At 41.4% G+C, this 25,548-nt stretch overlaps 1 protein-coding gene and 1 pseudogene across 3 annotated transcripts; one reads left to right on the forward strand and one right to left on the reverse strand.

The window, feature by feature from the left end:
- Window positions 1-11,655: 11,655 nt before the first annotated feature.
- Window positions 11,656-14,934, reverse strand: LOC121958207 (uncharacterized; annotated as a pseudogene).
- A 1,067-nt stretch (window positions 14,935-16,001) lies between these two features.
- On the forward strand, window positions 16,002-24,507 carry slc6a18 (solute carrier family 6 member 18). 3 transcript variants are annotated; one of them, XM_088090462.1, is made up of 13 exons: window positions 16,002-16,046; window positions 16,162-16,309; window positions 17,891-18,031; window positions 18,147-18,284; window positions 19,090-19,271; window positions 19,417-19,527; window positions 19,612-19,724; window positions 19,815-19,943; window positions 20,463-20,619; window positions 20,842-21,046; window positions 21,127-21,286; window positions 21,395-21,557; window positions 23,684-24,507. In XM_088090462.1, the coding sequence occupies exons 2-13, from the start codon at window positions 16,168-16,170 to the stop codon at window positions 23,900-23,902; spliced, it is 1,860 nt and encodes a 619-aa protein (XP_087946588.1). In that variant the 5' UTR covers window positions 16,002-16,046; window positions 16,162-16,167; the 3' UTR covers window positions 23,903-24,507. The 3 variants fall into 3 exon arrangements, with proteins under 3 accessions (XP_087946588.1, XP_087946587.1, XP_087946589.1); XM_088090461.1 differs by having other exon boundaries at window positions 16,022-16,309; XM_088090463.1 differs by lacking the exon at window positions 19,815-19,943 and having other exon boundaries at window positions 16,022-16,309.
- Window positions 24,508-25,548: the final 1,041 nt, after the last annotated feature.

The raw sequence follows: 25,548 nt of genomic DNA on the forward strand, positions 1-25,548 counted from the left end.
GCAGAATTGACTTTGACTGTGTTGGTTTAAATAAAGTTTATTACCAACCGTTATTGAGCATCCGAGTACTGCATTTGGGTCCACAACACGCCCGTTTCATAATCCAATCGACTTCAAATTGGGTGTGTCCAAACCTAACCCCTTCATGAGTGAAAGTTATCAAAGCTCGGCATAAAACTTTTACCATTTTCCCGTGGTGCTGTGTCACATTTGGATGTTTTTCCATTAAACAGGACATTGTTGTAACTTTGGTGTACACTGTCCGATCAGCCTGAAACTTCATAGGCTTGATAAGGGTCCCGCCCTGAACACATCTCTATGACAATATTCACTAGTTGTAATAACGGCACCTACTGGCAAGAGCAAGTAAGCCTCGAGGGAAAATTATTATTGGATTTGCATGATATTTGGTTTGGTCTACAAATTATGGACACCAAGATGACATGGAATTTCTGTCCCCTCCACTGCCACCTAATTGCCGCTGAAAGTACTACACCATGTGAAATAGCTCACTCCAGGGTCAAACCTCTCTGCGTTCATTATCTGACTATCAGAGCCCGCTCCAGCGCAGCAATATGTGACAGCCCGCTCCAGCACTTTGACATGTCCGACAGCCCACTCCAGCATGGAAATATGCGACAGCCCTCTCCAGTGTGGACATGTATGACAGCCCGCTCCAACGCGCGGATATGTCCAACAGTCTGCTCCAGCACGGAAATGAGCAACAGCATGCTCTGACTGGAACAGTTTTACTGTCTCGCTCCTGTGAGGTTTTCCAATAAAATACCTGTCATTGCGCACAACCAATAAGCACAGAGGTGGCTATTTATAGTGCCCATACCACTGATTCATCACCTATGAGCCAGGCATCACCAACTGGCAGACCGTGGTCTGGATCCGCACCAAAACTTTGTCCTATTCGGACCCGTAGCCAAGTTGTAATTAAATGTACAAATGAGAACTTGTTTTTTTGATGAGTAGTGCTGGGCAATTAATTGAAAAATAATCCAAACCGACATTCAGAACCTCTAACCGACATAATTTTGCCCATGTTGGGTATTTCGGTTATGTAAAAATTCTGTTAAACCTTTCCCCATGGCGGCTGCCAACTCCCACGGATCTGCTGTGCGTCTCACGCTTTTGGGCTCTGTCTCATGCTCTCATGACACAGAGGAAAATCTCACACCAAAACACAGTGAATGACTTTGACTCTAGAACAGTTGAGTATTTGACAGCCACAGCATTTCATTATCGCAGATCAAACAGCTGATGGTCTGACAGCAGCACAGTGAGACAGATGAACAGAGCGCAGCTTCTCCTCATAGCACAAAGTGTCTGAAACAGACACATGTGCAGAGGTGGAAAGTGACTTCTTTAGACTTCTACAGACTACTTTGTGTTAGTTTCAGGTTTAATCAGACTTTGGATGAATTATTTAGAAACACCAGGATTCATCGCTCCGTGTCTCATCCAGCTGCTCGTGCTGAGCTCTCTTTATTATTACCAGGGGCAGATGTAATGTTTTGGGGGCCTGGGGCCACAAGCACATGACCTTATTTTCACCCTTTCTCTAACTAGGAATGTTGGCAGGCTTTTTGCAGCTATAAGAGTAGTATAAGAGAATACCTACTCAAAAGTTTTTAATTCCTGAGTAAAATGATTAATAGCGCAGAAGTTTCATGGAAGTTGAAGTCAGAGTCCTGCAGTTAGGTGAGGTTGGCCTATTATCTGCAAAATGTGCTTAAATTGACCTTAAGTTTGTTTAAGATGGAGCTTTTAATTTTCATATACTGCTCGAAAGTTTAATAAATAACAAGGATTAGTTGAATACCCCTGCTGTAAACCATCTTCAAGGGGATACCACAATGATCATCATATATCATCAGACCGATTATTGATGAATAATTAACAGCTCACACATATAAACAGACTTTTCAAATTACTGCACTACTCAGGATAAAATAAAAAGATCACGAAGAAGGAAATAATGGCTTAAATGTAAGCTGATTTAAAATTATGATAATAACATGATATTTAAGGCCAGAGCACCAACCGTGCGAGGAACCTCTTGGAATGCAAGTAATTATTATTTTTCCCCCCAATGAATTACACTTTAGGATGGCTCTACAGCGCCCCCTTTCATGTAGCCCCAATGCCCAGTTTAACCTACATTTACGAAAATTGGTACACTTATCTATCATGCCCGGAGGCACAAAAAAGTTTATTTGACCCATCCCCTAAGTCTGACAGGACGTCGGCCATTTGGGATTTTGTACTGATTTTGTCCAATTTCGGGCCTCATATGTTTGCCAACTTGTCCTACAGGAAGCCTTGAGGGACAGTTTTCATTTGCTTTACATGATATTTACATGGTGTGGTCTACAGATTATGTACACCAAGATGACATGAAATTTGCGTCCCCTCCACAGCCACCTAGTGGCTGCTGAAAGAACTACATCATGTAAAATAGCTCACTCCAGGGGGTCCAAACACAACACAACACACCACACTTTCACAGAAATGAACGACCACTTTAGTTGGTTTCCCATCAGTACCCTGACATATGCGAGAGCCCTTTCATTGCTGCTTGCGGCTTTCATTATGATTATAATTCTGCCCTAAAGGTGATGTGTGATGCATCCCACAACATCACCAGAGTCCAGGCTCTGTCCATGACTCACAGATGCATTGTGAGACGACGTTAAATTTGCACAAGGTAAGTTAAAAATGTTGTTGTTCTCTCCTTCAGTAATTTTTCAGCAATTTAAATCTTAAAATTTTAACTTGTCCCTCCACCACTTATTATTACATGACAGTTTAATAATGGCATCTTGCGTAGAGACAGGGGTTACCCCATGGGGTGCCCCTGACTGCCTTCCCTGATGACCCCTGACCCCGAGCCTGAGCCTGGACCATGGCAACACTACGACCTGGCTCACTGCAGAACAAGAGCAAGAATTTAGATGAGCATTGGAATTCTCAAGGCCAGTCTCCAGTGTCTGTGTAGGCTCAGGGTCATCACAGAGAGAGCATGTTACATTATTGTGGCCTGTGTTGTGTTCCACAATATTGCTGTATTGAGAGGAGAGCGACAACCTGCCATACAAATAAAAGACCCAGAGGATGACCATCCCTTCCACCGCACTGATGGGCAGGATAGAAGAGCATTCTGTAAAGCAAATGTCAAAACCATTTTTCCAACTATTCCTCCCATTACCTCCCACCAGCCCCCTGTCTGGTAACAGTCAAATGCATTTTTATTTAGCCCTCCTTCTTTTTTTTAAAGTACATATAAAAGATATTCATATTTTTTTCCCCCCGATGCCCCTTTCAGACTTTTGAAGCATTCTTTATTACTTTAAAATAAACTGAGGAAAGAAATAATTTGTTTTTATTTCCTTCACACAACATTTATTTTTCAGTATACTTTATTTCCTGCAAAAAAGACACAAATGCTTTAAAATTAGAATATATATTTGTATATTGCAATACTTTTGCAACAGTTAGGGTAACAGTAAATAACATAACAATATTATCCACCTTCAGGTCCAACTCACCTCTAACTGGTGCTCCAGCATCTGAATATCCAAGTTTTTTTTTTCTTTTTTGTACATGTTTTTGAACATTTGCAGGACGTTTGATATTATGTTTGTAGTAGACAACTGCTATTATCTTTACATTTGTGGGATTATTGCATTAAAAGCCTCAAATTTGTATTACATTTGTGGGTGTTGCATCTCCCTCTAGATCATTTCCACATAACTGTAGATTTTTTCCTTCCCTGAGTTTCTTATTTATGAATAACAGTATTTCCATGCTTGACTGTACACTCTCAAATATATCAGTTATCATATATGAAAACAGTGTAGGACTAAAAACAACAAGACTTTCTGAGAGCCCTGACTGTTTTAACCTGAATTGACCTCCCACTTAGAAAATTCTTAATGGGACTGAGGATGTTACAGATGAGTTCAGATGAGGACCCAAATGCACAACAAAAAGGGCAGACAAGTGTAGACACAAAAAGCGAGCTTTAATGCTGATGAAAAATATCCAAAAACAAGCAGGTAACAAAAACCCAAATGAAATCCAAATCAAAAATGTAACTGAAAGCCTGCAGGAACACAGCAGAGAACACAGAGGAGACAACAGGGAGGATCACAGATGAACTGATCAGAAGAATGAGACGCAGCTGGGGAGGACACAGGTGAAAGGAGGGAAACACAGGGATTGGCTAACAAACGAAAGTTAAAGGAGGGAACAAAAGGGTGGAGAAAACAAGACAAAAAGAGTGAACAGGTGTGCAGGGAAGATTCTGAAAACAGGGAAGGACAAACAAGACTGATAAAAGACAGAATGGAAAAAGAAAAAGTCAGGAAGAACTAAGGGTTCATCCCATCTGCTTATCTCGCATCCATGTTCTCTTCACCTGCGTTTCTTCCTCGCATCCTAGATGTATGCATGAGATGCGAGGACAGAGACACATCTTTAGGCAAATAACCAGCTGGTGAAACTTCTAATAGAGTTTGTGTCTGCACACGCAGAATGTAATAAAGGCTATAGTAAGTATTGTTAAATTGGGACACTTTTTGAAAATTTGCATTCTGGAACAATTTACAGAATTGACCACTTGTCTGAGCTCCAAACATGATATCACTTTAAAAATATTAACACCTTTACCATAATATGCATAAGAAAAAATTAAGAAAGTAAAACACAAAATCAATTGTTCCATCTCAAACACAATATGTCCTGAAACCACTTTTTTTTTACAGGCGCTACTGGCAAAATGGGACACCTTCAATGCTAAAATGGGACAACTTATATTATGATATAAAAGCCAGAGATATTGAAGAAGAGAAGTAATTTAAAAATGTATTGTCTTCAAATAACACATAAAATAACACTTTACAACACCTTTCACCCTTCTTTGCAATGTACTTTTAGGTAAATTCCATGATTGAGACAGCAGTTGTAGCTTTGGCCCTGCCTCTGATTGTTCTTGATGCTACAAAACTGTCCCTGTCATCTTGTCTTTAGTCCACTGGTTGTACTTCTTCCCTTGCCTTATCCTTGCTGATGCTTCTCTTTTCCATTATTTACTCGTTCCCTTCCCTTTGTTTGCCATTGCCTCTGAAATGTAAATGGATTTTGATGTTTTTAAACTATTTATATTTGTATTTGTTTACTTATTTAACTAGTTATTTAAAGCATTTCTATATGTAATATTTATTAGCAATGCTATACATCACAGTTCTGCACTCTAAGAATTACTGCCTTTCTCCTTTGTAGGGTAGAATAGCTAGCTAGAGCTTTTTGAATTAAGCTTGCTAAAACGTGACAATGTTAGCCCTTCTTTGCTTAGTTCCAGCAAGCTAGCCAGCATATTTAGAAAAAATATATTTGATAAAATTTATAAAAATGATTTATCTGAATATAGCAAGTGTTTTATGGTCCTAAAAAAACAGTTTTTCCCTCTCAAAATGAGAGTAGTGTCCCATCTTGACATTAAAAGCATGTCCCATTTTAACAGTAGACAACTGGCAAAATGGGACACTATCAAAATACATTTTAACATTTTACAAAAAGGTGAAAGAAATTTGGAATTGATCCATGGTAATTTTGATACACAATTATATACCATTGTAAAATATATTGGAATGAAAAAGTGAGTATTTGTTGTTAGTTTTTTTTTTTTTTTAAAGCATAACAAGCTTTAGGTCAGAACGCTATGTCATGTCAATTACCATTGTGATTCTGGTATCAGGTGTCACTGCATGTGAAGCCACGCCGACAAATATGATGTCATATCCGGGTGACCTTTTTTTTTCCTGATCATATACCTGTCAAGCTATGCATAGATACTGGTATTAGGTTATTTTGTGTATTCCTTGAAAATATAAATCATTGCAAATCTTAACTGTCCCATTTTGACAACACTCACCCCTATATATAATATATGATATAGAGTTATCAGTGGCAGAGCAGCAGTTTTCTCTCTGTGTAACAAACACCTGCACATGAACAACAGCCTGTAGTGTGTACTCTGTAGTGCACCGTAGCACAGCCTCCAGACTCTGATTGGCTCCCTCTGTCTGGCCTTTGGATTGAGGGTGATAGCCAGATGTGAGACTACTGGTGGCCCCCCAGAGCTCGGCAGAATGCTTTCCAAACTTGAGATGTGAACTGGGGACCCCGATCAGAATCTGCAGGTATGCCATGGATGTGGAAGACATGGTTAATCAGGATGTCGGCCGTCTCAGCCGCCAAGGGCAGCTTGGCTGTATTACTTCTCGAGGGGGGTCGACCAGTCACAAAGTAGACAGCAATCTGTGACCACGGGCGTCCTGGTACTGGGAACGGACTGAGTCAGGGACAAAGAGACAGTTAGGAGGCCCCCCACCTGGATCTGGTTGTGTAAGTTGTACATTTCTCACAACAGACTCTATGGGGAACTCAGCAGCTGCCAACACACAGGAGGTGGGTGTCAGGTGTGGCTTCTCTCTCACTGTCAGTCTGGAAGCGCCGGGATAGTGCGTCGGGCTTGACGTTCTTGCTTCCAGGTCAGTAGGTAAGGGTGAAGTTGAACCGTCCAAAGAATAAGGCCCAATGGGCCTGACGAGAATTCACCTGGACGATGAACTGGCGAGTTGGGTCAGGCTGGATGAGGATGGGAGCAGAGGAGAACCGCTTCTTAAGTTCTTTTAACGCTTAATCAGCCTCGGTTGTCCAAACAAAAGGAGCAGAGAGAGAGGTGAGATGAGTGAGAGGAGCCACAACCATGTAATTTCTAACAAACCTCCTGTAGATATTAACAAATCCCAGAACACGTTGAAGCTGTTTCTTGGAGGTGGTGACCTCCCACTCCATAACTGCCTGAACCATAGCTGGATCCATCTTCACCTGCCCGCTTTCCACAATGCAGCCAAGGAAGGAGACGGAAGAGGTGTGAAATTCACACTTCTCAGCCTTGACAAACAGTTTATTCTCCCACACCTCTGCAGCACCTGTCTGACATGCATCACATGTTCGGAGAGGTTACGGGAGAAGATCAGAATATCACTGAGGTACAGAAAGAACGACCTGTTTAAGAAGTCCCGGAGGATGTCGTTTACCAGCGCCTGGAAGACTGCCGGGGCGTTGGTGAGCCCAAAGGGCATGATCACGTATACAAAATGTCCCAGCAGTGTGTTGAAAGCAGTCTTCCACTCATCCTCTTCCTTTATCCAGACAAGATGGTAGGTGTTCCTAAGGTTCAGTTTGGAGAAGATGGTGACACCATGCAGAGTTTCAAAGGCAGAACTGATGAGAAGGAGTGGATACTTGTTTTTGATAGTTATGGCATTCAATCCACAAAAATCAATACAGGGTCTGAGAGTCTTGTCTTTTTTCTCATGTAGAAAAAACCTGCCCCGAATGATGGGTGCGTGAGCTGAGGGCAGGATATGAAAACTTAGCATTTCCCTATGGTTACCTGCAAGTAACAAAGACAAGAGTTTGGTTTGATGGGTGACACGGGCCAACACCTCACCATTGATGGCAACCAATTCCAGGGGTGTAGACAAAACCTCACAGTTAAACTGGCCCTGCCGTACAAGTTCAATATCCAAAAAATTGGAATCAGTGCCAGAATCAACAAGTGCTTATCCTTTTTACTGCTCACCACCTTGGGTCTTTTGAACTGCACTACGCTAATCCTGTTGCCTCTCCAGAGCATTCCTGCTACCTTGTTTTCTTAGCTTTCCTGGATATTGGCCGCAACCCTGGCTGTGCCTGATCGCTGTGATATCTGTGCTGGTGCTGTGACTCTGCCTTTGGTTGTGCTTGTGCTGTGGCTGCACTGATACTGTACCCACTGCTCGCCCTGATCGTGGTCTTGGTCCTGTTTGCGCCGATGCTGTTATCATGCCTTTGGACACCTCCCTATCAATATATGAATGAGGCTCTTATCAACACCCACAATATCATCATAGAGTGCATTTGATAATTTCACACCTATCATTATTGTGATATGACATGCGTCTGTTTCCACTATTGCTGTGCCTCTCTCTCCCTCCCCCTCTCTCTTTCTCTTTCCTTTTTGCCACAGTTGTATTTCATTTGTTATTTACGACATCTATTGCACGTCTGTCGTCCTGGAGGAGGGAGCCCTCATCATCCTCTGCCGCTCTTCCTGAGGTTTCTTCCTTTTTTTTCCCCCGTTCTTTTTCGGGAGTTTTTCCTTGGGTGATGTGAGGGTCTAAGGGCAGAGGGATGTCATACACTGTAAAGCCCTCTGAGGCAAACCATGTTTTGTGATAATGGACTCTATAAATAAAATTGACTTGACTTGACTTGACTAATAGAGTCAAGGGCTGGTTATTAATCAACAAAGTAGCCTCAATTTGAATGCATTTTCAGGGGATTGTGGGAACCACAGCTCTACTCACCAGAACCACATCTGCGACTGGTGAGGTCTGAAGTTTAACCGACGATCACAAGATGTCAGTTGATGCCCCTTTTCTCCGCAGTAAAGGCATAGCCTCTCCCTGAAGTGGCGAGTTCTTTCTTCCTGAGAGAGCTGGGTCCTGCCCAGTTGCATGGGCTCCACATTTACATTGCTGCTGGTCAAGGGTTAAGCAGAGGCAGGTAATTCAACAGAGTATAACTGAACTGAACTGGGAACTGAGGGAAGAGCGACAGCGACAACTGGAGGCCGATGGAGGGATTGTTGAGCCTTCTTTCTTCTTCGTTCTCTGAGCCTGTTATCCACCTGAATGGCTAATGCTATCAGCTCGAGTAGCGACTCTCTCCACGCCCAACAAACCATCCTTAACTGATTCGTTGAGCCCTTGAAAAAATATGCACTGTAGTGCTTTGGCCCCCCACCCTACTTCGGCAGCTAATGTACGGAACATGATGGAAAACTATGGCCACACTATTAGCACCCTGGCTAATGCTAAGGAGTTTATGGCTGGAGTCTTTACCATCAAAAACAGATTTCATCTCAGCCGAAAATTGCAAGAAGGTGGCTTGAGTGGTTATGGAGCTGTTCCAAAAAGCTGTTCCCCAAGCTCTGGCTCTACCAGTTAACAACCCCAAAACATAAGCAACTGAACCTCTCAGCGACTCTTAGGCAAGGGGGAAAACACTAGGGAGTAAGCCACACAGGCAAAAAAACGGGGCACTAGGAAACAGCAAAAATACTGAGAGGCCGTGAGGAACATCTACCACTTGGCAGGAGGAATACTCTGGCGACGAGTAGGTCTGAAGCCACAGCTTAAGTACACTACCAGCTCATCAGGAGATTGCCTGCACCTGGCCCAGCCTAGGGAAGAACAAACCACGTCCACACTCACACACACAGGTTAGGGCACAGAAGGGTATGCAGACAGGGAGAAACATACAGAGAAGGAGGGAGAGGGGGGCTGCAGCCGATCACAGCACTGTTGTTACATTTGCAATACGTTACGTTGTTATTACATTGTTACAAACCCTCTGGCATGACAGAGAACTGATGGACTGTCTGAGCAAATGTACTTAAACCACTTTTAAAATTCACTGACTGGCTGACACACACACACACACACACAGACTCCTCTGCATCCCCTGAGTCATCCTCCAGAGGAGCAGCTTGGAGGTTTGTGAGAAGATGCAGGAGGGAGCGCTGCTCTTCATCTGGGGGAAAAGACGTGACTCCTGGCTCAGGCTGCTCTCCGGCTCAGCTATTTAGAGTTTCCCTCTGCTTTGCTTCTCTCAGCCTTGTGTTATGCTTGGTAAGAACACTGACAGCAGAGAAATGAACTATGAGAAAAATATGTTTGAATGTTGGTGAGAAAATATACATGTGGGTTCTGCCTGAATGAAGTGGGATTGTTCTGAGAAAAAAAATATTTTAAGATTCTTAGAAATATTACAGGAACTATATGTGAATGTGTTTTTCCAGGATTGTCCAAAGTAAGGCTTCGTTCACACTATCAGAGAGAGTGGCCCAGACCTGGTCCATGTTTACACGAGCATTCCTGGCAGCTCCAAAGCCCTCCCCCGCCCCCAATTTGGACTATCAGATCGCATTACTCGCCTTCTCCTGCCAACTTACTCCCAGCTGATTAAAAGGGTCAAACCATCAGAAAAGAAAAATGTTAAAGTGTGGACAGATACAGCAGCTCACAGACTGGCACATGATCAGAGCTGCCGCCGCCTGGGAGAACCACATCAGACTTGGGGAATATCCATGGACAGTGACATCATACATCAGCAAGTGAGTTGATGATGTGGTGATCACAAAGACAAAGAAAACCACTGAGGAAGCCTGAATAAATGAAGAGGTGAGGGCCCTGTGCAGAACCATAAAAACTGCCTGTAGGTCAGATGAGAAGTCCGAATATCACCAGAGAGAGAATAATGCCTCTTTTCTGACAAAATTAGCTTGTGTAGGTGGATTTTTTTTTCAAGCACAAACAACCCCAATAAAAATAAGCTACAGACCACTTTCCTATTGTCAGTAAAGCAGAGCTGTGTACCCGGCTCTGCAGCAGATGTGTGTGTGTGTGTGTGTGTGTGTGTGTGTGTGTGTGTGTGTGCGTGTGTGTGTGTGTGTTTACTTTATTTTTGATAAGCTGTACATCAAGAACAAGCCACACAAATGGGGGTTCAAGTTTTTTGCCAGGGCTTCTGAGGATGGCTTCATTCACAATATGGTGCTATACCAGGGGAAGACTACGGTGGCCCACGGTGTCCCCCTGCTGCTGAACAACACGCCATGGGCGCCACCAGCCAGATAGTGTCCGCTCTGTTCAGTACCATTTCCTCCTCCACCACCACAGCTATCTTTGCAGACAACTTCTTCACCAGCCTGGAGTTGGTGCGGTATCTCAAGGACAGGACCTGCACGTACACAGGAACAGCCAGGGACAAAAGAGTCGGCCAGCTTCCGCTCAAGTCCATCAAGGAGATGGAGAAGAAGGCTGTCCCTCATGGTACATATGACTACATAACCATTGATGATGGGATCCTGGCCCTCAGGTGGAAGGACAACAAGGTTGTCACTCTGCTGTCAACAGACAAGGGGGTGAAGCCCATGTCCTCAGTGAGCTGCCCAGCTGTCATCAAGAGCTACAATGCAAACATAGGCGGCATTGACAAGAGCAACATACTGGTCCACCTCTACTGTACCCCCTTGAAATCTAAGAGGTGGTACATGCATTTGTTTGCTTATGCAATTGATGTCGGTCTTACGAATGCCTGGGTCATATACAGGCGGGACTGCAAGGCTCCATGCCCTTGTCTACAGCAACCGCCAGACCTGCAAGTACTGCAGCAGGAAGGGGAACATAAAGAGGTCAAATGTGGTCTGCAGGGTGTGCAAGATCCACCTGTGCCCCAATGCAGAGCGTAACTGTTGTTATTTATGTTATATATATGTGTGTGTGTGTGTGTGTGTGTGTGTGTGTGTGCGTGTTACTGTATATACAGTATATATATATATATATATATATATATATATATATATATATATATATATATATATTTGATATTTATGTTCTTTATATATATTTGTTATATATGTTCCATAAAACATGTTCAAAATAAGAGTTTGAATACACCTTCTGGTGCTACTTGGATATGTCATCAGTGAAATACCAGGGGTCACAGGGTGTTTCGGGTCTTTAATCTTCATACACTCTTGCCTGGGCGACCCAGCCGGGGGTGATCAGTCTCCGGCTTGTGTCCAAGTGGTATGATGTTCAACGGATCCCCCCTATGGATCCACAGCCACCATGAGGCCCTCTCTGCGGCCTCTAGGATGTTTCTGATGGCTCTCTTCAAATGCAGTCCTTTCACTCCAAGGAGTTTGAAGGTTCGCAGAAGTGAATGGCCAGCGAAGCCTCGGCACCCGACCTCGACTGGCTCCCAGGGCACAGTCAGTTCCAGGATAACCACTTGTCTGGTGGACTCCGATGTTAGTACCACGTCTGGGCGGACAGAAGTGATTGTGATGTTGGCTGGGAACTTGAGCTGTCTTCCGAGGTCGACTTGAAGCTGCCAGTCATGAGTGGTGGTGAGGAGCCCCCAGTAGAGTTAGGCTGGTGATATTGTGCCTTCTGCCACAGCTGGCACTCGGGGGTGGCCACCACTCTCCAGGTGTGTAGGTTGGCTGGGCTTGGGAGGACATCATAGACCAATTGGATGAGAAACTTGATGTGAAGTGGTTCTGCTTTCCAGAGCTCTGCCCAGGTGACTCTGCGGGAATCTACCTGCTCCCACCTGGTCCATGCTCCTTGTTTGGACATGCCGCCGATCTTACTGCGGTGTTCTTCCACCACCTCTGCTCGTATCTCATCCTGGATCAGTCGGCGCTTCTCCTCTCCACGGGCCAGATCGTAACACGGCTTCAGAAAGGAACCAAGACCTGCTCGTCTAGTTGCCACGGAGCCCACCAGGGTTTTATGCCTTAGTCGCGCCTCAGCTTTAGCGACAGATTCTTGTGCCCGCCATTCCTTCCCGGTCTTCACAAGGATTCCGGCTTCTGCGACTTTGGTGTCTGCAGAGTCCCTGTACATCATCACTTCTCTGGAACGGGTGACTTTAAACTCCTCTGTTAGTCCACTGAAAGGAAGGTGCAGCTTGTTGTAATGGCCGTACAGGGCGATGCTGCTCAAGGACTGGGGGAGCCCCCTGCCATCTCCTGAGAAACTGGGTGATGGACTTCTCAACATCTACCGTTGTAAAACAAATGTTCCTATAAGCTTATATGTGTTTTTCTTATATTTTTTATATATACACCTTTTAGAAAATGTTTTATCCTAGACAGGTGAGGAACTATATGTTTACTTAATTAATATTGATTTCGAACATAAAAATTGAATCTTTTTTAAAATGTCACTAAAGTAAAAAAAGTATGTAGTGTCCTGTAATGACATGACATTTTTAATTCCCAAGTATTTCAATAAGTGCCTGATAAAGGGTTAACATCAAACTGCAGTCAAGAATCCAACCTGCAAAAATATAGATATCATTAATATTTGGAGATGTCAAATGGGTTTTGCAGGTGTAGTTTGTTACAGCAATGAAGCCTATATGGTGATCTCTGGGGGGCCACTGTTTTATTCTTTCATGGGTACCAAAATGTCTTTTGGCACCCCTGAGTACTTGGATTGTAGACTACCAGACCCTGTGAGCTTCTTCACTTCTCTCTTCAAACAGCAGAGAGCACTGCTGCTTTCTTATCAGAGGCAGATGTGAGAGAAAGACCAGCTGGAAGGAGACAGATAAAAAGAAAAGAACAGAGACTTCTCAGTATTTTCCTATATAATTATAACTGTAAATCTATGTATTCTCTTGGTTATTTCAATAATTAATGCAAGCCATAAATGAAAAAAAATCCTTCAAAGAAGTAAGAGTAAACAGCAACATCAGAAAACACATAATGAATCTAACTCTTGGCACACATCTCTTAGTGAGCCACTCAGGATTGGCAATTACAATTCAACATGTTGTTGTTATTGTGTAACTTTACACACAGGTACTTCAAAGTCTTAATTACCGCAGGAATTATTGGCAACAATATACAGATGACCTGAAACATCGTTCACCTGAACCAGCATAAAAACATGACGCTTATCAGTTGAAGGAAAGCAGAATGAACCTGAACTCACAGTTACAGGCAGGAAATGCAGACATGATGAGTATATTCTTACTGACTGATTCTTCTAAGATGCAGATAAGGGAGATGACTAAAACCCCTTTCAGCCACAGAACCACAAGGTCAGTGTTTTTCCTCCCTTCAATAAACATGTGCTTGCATCTGCACAAGGCAGACTGGACTGTAACATACTGATGAACAACTTGTCCATCAGTATGTAACAGGACCAACAAAAAGAGCTGACAGGGAGGGAAAAAAAGACTGAAATGCACCTGAATTCAGTTAAAAAGATTTTATTCAGACCACGGCTACTTGCATTAAAACACCAACTGGTTTCAACCCTAACTTCTTAATTAGGGTGCAAAGGGGTGAACAAGAATCAAGCAAACATTTGATTCTGCTGAGTGGCGTTGGCAGAAGTGGATCAGTGATAAGCGTTGTTAAAGATGACACACCTCCACAAGTGTTCAGAAAAACGTCCTGCACAAAAAATGGGACATAAACATCATAATTATATCCATCCTATGTAAAGAAAAATGCTTAAAACCCTTTAACTGAATGTCGCTGTGTCTATAGTCTGCCTTTTCAGTATGGCCTCCTAAGGGAAGTTAGGAACAAAAAAGTTACTCCAGACATCAGCGCTTTGTTTGGTGGAACTGGGTGGAACTCATATTAGTGCTGGTAATACTCCCAATTCCATAGTTACAAACTGATGCATGGTGGTCACACATTACAAGCATTATAACTGTAAATAATTTCTAACAACCATCTCAACTGTTAGATTTAGATTTTTATTTATTTTGAGCATGTAAAACAAACGAACATTGCACACAACACAAAACACAACACAAAATTTGCAATAACAAAAATTGATGGCAACCAATACTCAATGAATAGATTCAAACAAGCAACAATATATTGCAAGTTACATGCTTGACAAGCAGTAGGAGGAAGTATAAACTTATTTTTTCCTACCCCTTCTCGGCCAATCAGTTAATTAATTCCTGAACTCTATCACTAAAAATATACATACACTTTCATATACATACATGCGTATTCATATTTAATAACTATGTATATGTGTATGCTCCTGCACACACTTTATAGTAATTAAGTTGTGCGCACAACACAGATGTCATACTGTGTCATAGACAGACATAACTATCTTCAAATTCTTTCCTCATTTTTATACCTCTGTAAAATAATTTGGGCATCTTCTTGAAATGAGTCATGTTTGAGCAATTCTTGAGTTCCTCATCCAACTTATTAAACAATTTTACTCCACAGATTAAAATACACGTACTCCTCATGGTTGTACGAGCATGGTGTTTCTTTAAGTGAAGCTTCCCTCTGAATTTATAATCACCCTCCCTGTCAAAGAACATTTCTTTATATATTGCCTGGTAGCAATTTTTTTTTGCTTTGTACATTATATGTGCTGTCTAAAATTCTAGTCCATGAAAGTCAAGGCATTTGATTTTAAATATAGAGAATTAGTAGGTTCATAGAATCCTACATCATTTACTATCCTTATGGCCTTTTTTTTAGGAAAAATATCAATTGCTTTTTGCTTGGTTTGCATTTTAACAGGTTAAACTATTTAAATTGCATCTGACAAAAATATACAATAGAAAAGTAGAAAAAAAGTTTTTGTGTTTGTCCATCCCTGTTCTACAGTGTTAGAGTTAAAAATGTATGTAATCATAATAATTATCCTAATCAAAATCATAATAGTTCAATTTTCTTGGTCTTTAATGAAATTTCTGTAAAATAATTTAAAATATATATTATGACAACCATAACAACTGTCCTACTTGACGGTGCCTTTGGCACATGGACTGAGACTGATAAAGTCTTTCTCTGAATCTTTCACCTTAGCTTTTACATAGGTGATCATATTCATTTTACTATTCATATTTTCCCTTCCTGTTTTTGCCTTAAATGCACATTTTAGGCACATTTCTTTTTAGTTTTCCCCTGTGTGCCTTTGCTCTCTGTAACACAGTCCCTATTTCTTTATGATGTCTAAATTTAACTGTATGCATAAAGTTTGTTTAATCGTATGAAGATACAGCCTCAAGTGTCATTATGTCTTTCTTTCTCTGACTGCATGGTGCGCTTTCATTCAGTGTAACATAGAAACAACCTCCCCATGTTACCCATTAAACTCAGGTTAAGCACACTTCCATTAAAAAATAAAAAACTGGGAGGTTTTTACCAGTAAATCGTGATAACTGACGTTTTCATTCCTTTCTTGATGGCCTGATTTTTTCCTTTTAAAAAAATGCAACCATCAAAGCTGCACCTGATAGGACATTTAAGGTCAGCCCACTGAGGAGTGTCAGAAAGAGGAAAAGAGCTGGATATCATCTGGACTAAACCACTCAAGACAGTATATATCATGACACTGAGCTGATATCAGGTAGAATTCTGGGCAAAATAAAAATATACACCACCTGCTACAAAGTGTATTTTAGAATAAGGAGAGCTGCATCCTTGAAACAGAAGTGAAATTGTGAAGCCTTTTTTTTCCCCAGCTGACGATGGGCAAAACAAAAGACTGTGAAGTGGAGGAGAGACCCAAATGGGACAACAAGGTTCAGTACCTGCTAACATGTATCGGCTTTGCGGTGGGACTCGGAAACATCTGGCGTTTTCCCTACCTGTGCCAAATCTATGGAGGAGGTGAGATGTTCTAACATGATGAGATCACATGAACTGCATTATACCTACCCAACTGTGTATAACTCCACAGTTTAACCCTTTGAAACTTGAGAAAATTGTATTGATACCTTTCAAAAGCATGGTAAGAGGGCAATAAACAGAAATGACAGAAATGACCCAAAGATTAGCAAGAAATTAATAAACGTACAAGAAATTTATTTGAAAATTAGTTTAAAAGACCTGGAAAAATGCTTAAAAATCAAATATTTTGAACATAATTGTCAATATTTAATTATGATTGCGGAACATTTTTTACCAGGTGAATCATTGCCCCCCGCCCACCGTTCCTGCTAAAGTGTCCTAATTCCTGTATTTACTTCCTCATAGTTCCCAGTGAGAGTCATGAGTCCCAAAGCCAGAGAATTCTAAAGGACCTGGGTCAGGTTTAAGCTCCATAAACATCCAATTCTGTAAATATGCTAAGGGGCTATCAGCTTTACATATTAGTGTGGCTGCACATTTTGACTAATAAAGGCCTGTCTCAAATAGAGGCCTAGTTACCATGCAGTTCATTTTTATAGAAGTACTTTTGATGTATAAAACCAGGTTGTTGGCATCGTGCTATATATGATAATGTTAGTTGGCTGCATGCATAAAGTTTTACGGTAGGCATCTACCAAACAGTTGAGATGGTTCATGGCAATGGTACAACACAAAGAATGAATCAAAATTACAAATAATTTACTGTTATAATGCTTGTAATATGTTAGTATACCAATATATTTCAATTTGTGACCAAATACCGGCACTGCTATTACTCCCTTGCACATATCCTAGGTATTTACTCTTACAATGCTTTTAAAATAGTGAAAAAAATTACTGATATAATTGTTTTTCATCAAACATATAATGGGACATCCCTCTGTTGATTAAATATGCCTACCTTGGAAAATCCCACACAGAGCCCTTAATGAAGTGAAGAAGTAGTAGTAATAGTGTGAAGTTGAACACCAATTTCAAAATGTGCATTACCAACTGAACAGGTTGTTAAAGGCACGGTCTGTGACTCAGGTGAGCCCAAGTTATACTTCATAGCTATAAAGTCTATGAGGCAGGACAGTGTTCATATATTCTTTGGAATTGTTTGACATGCATGGAAGTATATTATATTTGTTGTTTCATTCTCATTACATTATTGGTTGTGTTTTTGTGATGTTTGTAGTGTCTTGTAAGCCCACGCAGGCTGGGCACCTTTTGGCTCATGAAAATTAGATTTCAAATTTCATCCCCACCTGCTCTTTTTTTAAAAATACACTTTTACTTGCCTGACTCTGCTTGTCTTTTTGGACACTTGGAAGAACACAAAAAATTCCAGTGATCACCTTGTGTTTAAATGTATTTCAGTTTGTCAAGGTATTTTAGTTTTACAGGGCACATACATAGCATACCCTGAGATCTTCCTTATTATGGTTTAATTTTGGTAATAAAAAGGAGATGTCATTTGTGTCATTACCATGGATCAAACTGCCAGTCATAATGACCAAACTTATTTTAAATATTCTCTGCAAAGTCTGCTGATAAATACTAACTTCATGTCTTCAGGTGCATTCCTCATCCCCTATCTGATAGCGCTGGTGTTTGAGGGCCTCCCTCTGCTCTACCTGGAGCTGGCTATAGGACAGAGACTCCGCATGGGCAGCATTGGTGTCTGGAGGACCATCTCACCACTACTGGGTGGAGTCGGTGGGTGACCTAGAATTATTTGTAACATTATTCAGAATTTTATGTTTCATTATTTCATGGCCTGAAAATGTCCTTGTGGTATTAAATATGTCATTTATTTATTTCCTGGATGTAGGCATTGCTTCCATGTTTGTGTCATTTCTGGTGGGCCTTTTCTATAACACCATCCTGGCCTGGGTGCTCTGGTACTTCTTTAACTCTTTCCAAGACCCCCTGCCATGGAGCCAGTGCCCACTCAATGATGACCTCACAGGTAACACGAAAACTCACCAGTCATTCTATTTATCATTGTCAAACACTGGGATTGCTACTGCCACAGTGAACGTAACTAAAGAAGAATTGAGTAAAAGCAGCTTTACACCAGGGATGGACAATAACAAACTACATTTTAGTACATTTTTCAAGTATTGGTCTTCTGACTTAAGCTTTCGACTGGGCTTTGGCTGTATGTAATATTTATTTATATTTATATTTTTATATTATAAAACTAAGGCACACTTTTCCACTTTGTGTCAGTCTATCTCGGATAAGTTTGAATTGTACGTGGTGAAATCTCTAAATTCTTTGCAATCATACACTGAGAACCAGAGTACCACTAAGGTGATTTTTGAGCATTCCACAACTTTCCCAGTAGTTTGTTGCCTATGACCTAACTTTTTTGGAATGTGTAGGAGGGATCAAATTCAGATTGAGAACTCATTTACTTAAAAAACCAATAGAGTTTATCAATTTAAACATCATATTTTGTCTTTGTACCGTATTAAACTTGAATACAGGTCAAAAAAGATTTAAATGTTCCAACTTTTTCCAAATTGGGGTTGGACAAAGGAATGTGCCCACCTAACTGCACAGGCATGAACACTAAAGGGTTTCACCACAATTCAGCAAAATTATAATTTGAACCCTGCTACAAGGAGATGTGTGATAAAAAACGCATTTTCATACTAAACTCTCTTCAGTCTATGCATGTTTGAGCCAAAAAGAACCACTAATAACTTTGTAATTATGTAATTGTAATGACATGTTGATATTTTTCACTTGCGTCTACATCCATATAGACTATAATGCAGAGTGTGAAAAGAGCACTCCAGTAAACTACTTCTGGTACCGTGAGACCCTGAACATCACACCTGACATCGATACCAGCGGCTCCCTGCATTGGTGGTTGGTCATCTGTCTGGCCAGTGCCTGGTGTATCGTCTACATCTGCTTCATCAAAGGCATCAAGTCCATGGGAAAGGTCGGTTTACCTGCTGAAAAAGATAAAATGTCCTATTCCAGAATCAGCCACTACAACAGACACACTTTACTGCTAATGATTAGAGTAAGATGTAGAAAAAATGAAAGGGTTAATGAGGGCTGAATCATTTGCTTGCATATTTCAGGCTGTGTATGTGACAGCCACATTTCCTTACCTGGTGCTGACTATTTTCCTCATCCGAGCCCTCACGCTGCCCGGAGCTACTGATGGACTCGTGTACCTCTTCACTCCTGATGTGAGTTTGATCACTTGTTGTTAGGATAGGTGATATGAGATTTTATGCTGGAAACCTGATGTATCGTGTTTACGCTTGCTGCAGTGGCAGATACTGAAGAACCCACAGGTGTGGCTGGATGCTGCAACCCAAATCTTCTTTTCTCTCTCTGTGGCTTTTGGAGGTCTAATATCTTTCTCCAGCTATAATCCAGAGAGGTGAGGACTACGCATCCTTAATTCCCTCAGTAAAATTAGGATGATTTGTGTAATGATTTACAGCACATATTTTTCTTCTGTGTCCATTAGAAATAACTGTGAGAGGGATGCTGTTCTAGTAGGAGTAATAAATAGTGTCACATCTCTCTACGCCTCTATTTCCATCTTCTCCATCCTGGGATTTAAAGCAAACAATGCCTTCAATTCTTGTATGGAGGAGTAAGTATGCACACATATTGGCCCAATCCCAATTTTTCACCCTTTGCCCTACCAATTGGCTCTGTCATTCTGTTGTGAGTGTGAGGGTAGGATGTACCATTTCTTTCCGGGAATGAGGCTCCAAACGGAATGTTAGAGGAAAATTCCCAGAATGCTTTGCAAACTGCAGCAATCTAAACATAAACAAGAACATTCATCAGTGTTAGATAAGTAATGCTATTACAACTGTTTATTGGTTACTTTTAGCTGTTTCAACTGTTTTCTATAACTTTTAGATAGTAATTTATGTATGCTCAACTGATGGCATAACTAGTGGCATCCCATTTCCTTGGTTAAGATTTAAAACCCTTTCCATTGTGGCTCTGTTTTGAAGGGTCACTACTCAGTGGAGAGCACTCCAAAGCCAGGTCCAGGGCCTAAGGGGAAAATTGGGATAGGACTATTCTATAAACTTCTAAAGATTCTTTGATGAAACCAATGATTTTTTTTTTTTTTTTTTTTATTGTATCACATCTCTAGAAACATCTTGACTCTGACCAACGACTTTGAGATTTCAGACCAGAACATCACAGTGGAGAACTATAATGACTGGATTAAGCATCTAAATAGTTCATTTCCAGGTCAGATGGCCAATGTGAACCTGACTCAGTGTGACCTGCAAACATTCCTCGACCAGGTATTCAAACTTTGAAAACACATCCAATCGTGTATGCTACATTCTTTTGATCTGAGTCTCATTCTTTCTAATTTCCCTCTTCCCTTAAATCATGGTTGTTTCCTGCTCTCACTTCCCCCCTTCGTTCCTTGTAGTAAAATACACCATGTGCTGGTCAAACATGTACAGTCAGTCCATGCTTCCTGATTACTTTCTGGCCTTTTTGTCATGGTCCTCCCCCAGAGCGTATCAGGTACCGGCCTGGCTTTTATCGTGTTCACTGAAGCAGTGATAGAGATGCCAGGCTCTCAGGTATGGGCCATACTGTTCTTTATCATGCTCTTCAGCTTGGGCCTCTCCTCTATGTTTGGGAACATAGAGGGAGTCCTAAATCCCATAAAGGACCTCAAACTAGTGCCCAAGTGGATGCCACAGGAGCTCATAACAGGTACCTGCGAATTTGCTTGTAAAACAGTCAAATGTTACATGTTTTTCCCTCTCTGAAAAACTTGTCTCTTGCTTCCTTAGCGGCCATGTGCTTGGTATCCTTCTTGATTGCTCTCATCTTCACCCTGGGCTCGGGGAACTACTGGGTGGAGGTCTTTAACAGCTATGTGGGCTCTGTACCTCTGCTCATCGTTGCATTCTTCGAGATTACTGGAGTAATTTATGTCCGTGGAATGAAAACGTAACTTTTTCTCTTCTTCTTTGATACTCTTACATTCTTTGGTTGACTAATGACAATTTAGATCCCTGTGTGTTAAACATTTTCTATGGTCCCTGTTTTCTGTGACAGTTTCAGTGAAGACATTTATTTCATGACCGGGAAGAGGCCCAACATCTTCTGGAAGGTGTGCTGGATGGTCATCAGTCCTTTAATGCTCCTGGCGGTGCTTGTTTCCTATGTGGTTGTCCAGGCACAGAACCACCCTTCTTATCCTGCATGGAACCCAGCCTATGTAAGCAAGTCAAGGGAACTGCCATGGGGATGTTAAGAACTTAGTAGTATGATGTCCAGTCTTAAAAACAGTATAGAACCACAATTCCAAAAAAGTTGGGATGCTGTGTATATGTTAATGAAAATAGAATGTAATGATTAGCAGATTCTTTTAGATCTATATTCAGTTGAATACAGTCTTAAGACAAGATATTCAATGTTGGAACTGATAAACCTGATTGTTTTTTTATATATACACACCTGTTCTGAATCTGATGTCTGTAACATGTTCCAGAAAAGTTGGAACAGGAGCATGATTAACACTGTGTTACATCACCTTTTCTTTTAACAACACCCAATAAGTGCTTGGGAGCTGAGGACAGTTATAGCTTAAGAGAAATTCTTTCCAATTTTCGTTTGCTATCAGACTTCAGTTGCTCAGCAGTCCAGCATCTCCTTGCCATATTTTGTGTCGTCCTCTAATCGGAAGGTCAGTGGTTTGATCCCTGGCTCATCCAGTCAACATGTTGAAGTATCCTTGGGCAAGATACTGAACCCCAAATTGCTCACAATGCTGCGCCATCGGAGTGTGAGTGCATGCGAATGGTTACTGAGTAGCAGGTGGCACCGTGTAAGGTTACCTCGGCCACCAGTGTGTGAATGTGTGTGTGATTGGGTGAATGTGACATGTAGTGTAAAAGGTGTAGTTCATTCAAAGAGCCTGTGGGAGGAGCAGTGTGGATGGGTTGAACAAACGCTGGACCAGCATTGTTTGCCATGTGCTTTGAGTGGTCAGAAGACTAAAAAAGTGCTATACAAGTGCAGTCCATTTACCATTTTACCATAATGGACCACACATGTTCAGTGGGAGACAGGTCTGGATTGCAGGCAAGTTAATTTAGTACCTGCACTCTTTTACTATGAAGCCATGCATGTTGCCACTTTGCAGTGGAGATAGTGGATGACGCGGTTCGTGGTTATGTTTGGTAAACTCAAGCACATGGCAAACAATGCTGGTACATCAACAAATGCACATGCTAGCACCAGTGGTTAAGATTAGGGAAAGAAAACACATGGTTAGGTGTACAATAAAAAATACATCACATTCATACAGGAAGCAAACATCAAACTCCCGCATGAAAGTCCAGCGTTTGTTCAACCCATCCACACTGCTCCTCCCACAGGCTCTTTGAATGAACTACACCTTTTACACTACATGTCACATTCACCCAATCACACACACATTCACACACTGGTGGCCGAGGTAACCTTACACGGTGCCACCTGCTACTCAGTAACCAATCATAAACACTCCCACTCTGATGGTGTAGCACTGAGAACAATGTGGGGCTCAGTATCTTGCCCTTACTCTATAGGTGCTCTCACACTTCTATCTTATGTAATATGTTTTAATTTGATGCCGTTCATAAGTGTATCATGTGCGCATGATAGGTTCTGTCCAGCCATATTCACAAGCGACGCCACCTGTCCACATATAAGTGCCATCCAGCAGCACATGATAACATTGTGACCAGTTCTGTCCAGATGTGCTCTCAAGTGATGCCATCTAGGTGCATATCATGCGCATGCAAAAGGTGCCTTTTGGCGTCAGGATCATACTCTGAAAGCACTGTCAATGCCATGGGCAGTAACACACCCCCATATCATCACAGATGCCAGCTTTGAACTTTGAACTGGTAACCATCCAGAAGATTCATTTCCTCTTAAGCCACGACACAACGTCCATGGTTTTCAACAACATTTTGAAATGTGTACTTGTCAGACCATAGCACACTTATCACTTTGTGTCAGCCCATCTCAGATTAGCCTCCAGCTTCCCAACTTTTTTGGAATTGGGGTTGTATAATAATATGCTTTCTATAATCAACTTTTTTTATGGGGAGATACATACTAGAAGTGTTTCTGGTTTGGGCAAAGTGACTTTAAGTTAAGGTAAGCTAATCGCTTGCTGGTTTTAGCTACATATGTAGTGCACAAATATGACAGTAATTAGTAATCAAAGAGAGAAAATAAAAGGAATCTGCAAATGTCACAAAATTTCAAACTCTTCTTCAGCTTTATTTTTAAATTACACAGTTTTACAATATGGTATACATTGCATTTTATACTTTTCTCATTTTCCTTAAGGAACACTTCCCAGAAACTGAAACAAAGCCCTATCCAGACTGGGTGTTTGCCATAATCATCCTCCTCTGTGTAGTGCCAGTGATTTCAATCCCTTTGGTGGCTCTCTACAAACTGATCTGCCGTGGCATCATGAAGTCCTCTGCTCGTGCTGACCTAAATCCATACTGCAATGACGGTTTCGAGGTTGAAACACCGGAACAGAAGAACCAGAAAGCATAAAAAAATGTTGAAAGTAACAATGTGACTGCACAGAAAAGGACATCCTTTATCATAGCATCTCACTATAATTCTCATCGTAATTCACAAGAAAGCTGACATATAATCAGTCAGGCTGAGCTAGAACTGACTTTTCTTCTGATTTTGGATGTTTACATTTATCTGCATTTAACAGAAGCTGAAAACGGTATTTAACTAACACATCATACTAAAACCTGCAGCCATATCACAACATATTGCAGAGATATAAAGCTTCCAGATGACGTCATGTCTTCTTTGTGGAAAACTACAAGAAGTATAAATCAAAGTCCAGACAGACTAACAGCTGTGGGATGGGGTGGGCTCTGTAACAGTAGCTGGATGATTTTCAGTTATCTATCTTTATTGATCTGGTGGATGTTGGCTCATAGGGTGTGTTTATGACTGAAGTTTATCACTTAAGCTTTTTACTGTTTCTCTCTGTCTCTCTCTCCTTCACTTAAAACCTCTCCCCCAGCATTGTATAATTGTTTGGCACACTGAAGATCAGATCACATCACTGCCAAAAAAGTGCAGTACATTTATTTTGACAGAAAAAAATGTAGTCACTACATAAACATTTAAATGAAGCATGACTAAGTTTCATGGTTGTTGTGGGAGCGATGATTGGGGCTAGGGTTAGTGACCTGGCAGGTCTCAGATCCCCTAGAAGCTGCTCTAGATGGTGCTTTCATGTTAAAAGGATGACAGCAGCACAGGACAGATTTTTCTCTTTCTTTTCATGAACAGTAACATTCATCCCCCTGAACTATTTCCAACACCTGTAAAATTTAACTGAGGGTAGCAAAAAACTTACTTGTGTACGTGTAAGAACTTGGATCTAGATTTGTCGGTTTGGGTGCACCTATCATAAAGTCCACAATTAAAGGGATTAGGTCTTCCAGAGGAATAAAGTAACAACACAGTTGCAGGAGTTGTCTTGGTGGAGGCCGGCTTCCATGATCTGAAGAAACCTTTCGTCCTTCAATGATGATGCAACTCTATGACTCTCAGCAGATATAAGTGATGGTTTTAGCCTGGTTGTCTTCAACAACCACCGTTGAGCTGTACATGGAGGTGCTGCTGGATGGTGGTGATGCTAAGGTGTTTTACTGAACGCCTCCCTAAATTTATTTCAACTGATACAAGATAGTAGATGGCTCATACAACCATTCTCATATCTCCTCCCTCTTTCTCTTTCCTTTGTATCATTTTGTCATTTACTGTAATCTAATTGTTTTTACGACATCTATTGTACGTCTGTCCGTCCTGGAAGAGGGATCCCACCTCAGTCACTCCTCCTGAAGTTTCTACCATTTTTTTCCCTTGTTATAGGGTATGTTTGGGGAGTTTTTCTCTTAGTTGATGTGAGGGTCTAAGGAAAGTGGGATATCGTGTGCCGTAGAGCCCTCTGAGGAAAATTATGATTTGTGATAATGGGCTTTAAAAATAAAATTGACTTGACTTGACTTGCTCAAAACTGCCTGTGGACAAGGCATATATTGCCAAAAAGGACCCATTCTTGGCTTTGGAGCAAATGATGTATTGTCTGGATGCCTATTCTGTTGGCAGACCTTGTGTACCCTCAGGAAATCTCTACCAATCTTGAGTATGCTGGCATCCGTATCAAG

This window comes from Plectropomus leopardus, chromosome 17 (genome assembly GCF_026936395.1).
Source record: "Plectropomus leopardus strain MGB_pleo_1.0 chromosome 17, ASM2693639v1, whole genome shotgun sequence".
NCBI lineage: Eukaryota > Metazoa > Chordata > Actinopteri > Perciformes > Serranidae > Plectropomus > Plectropomus leopardus.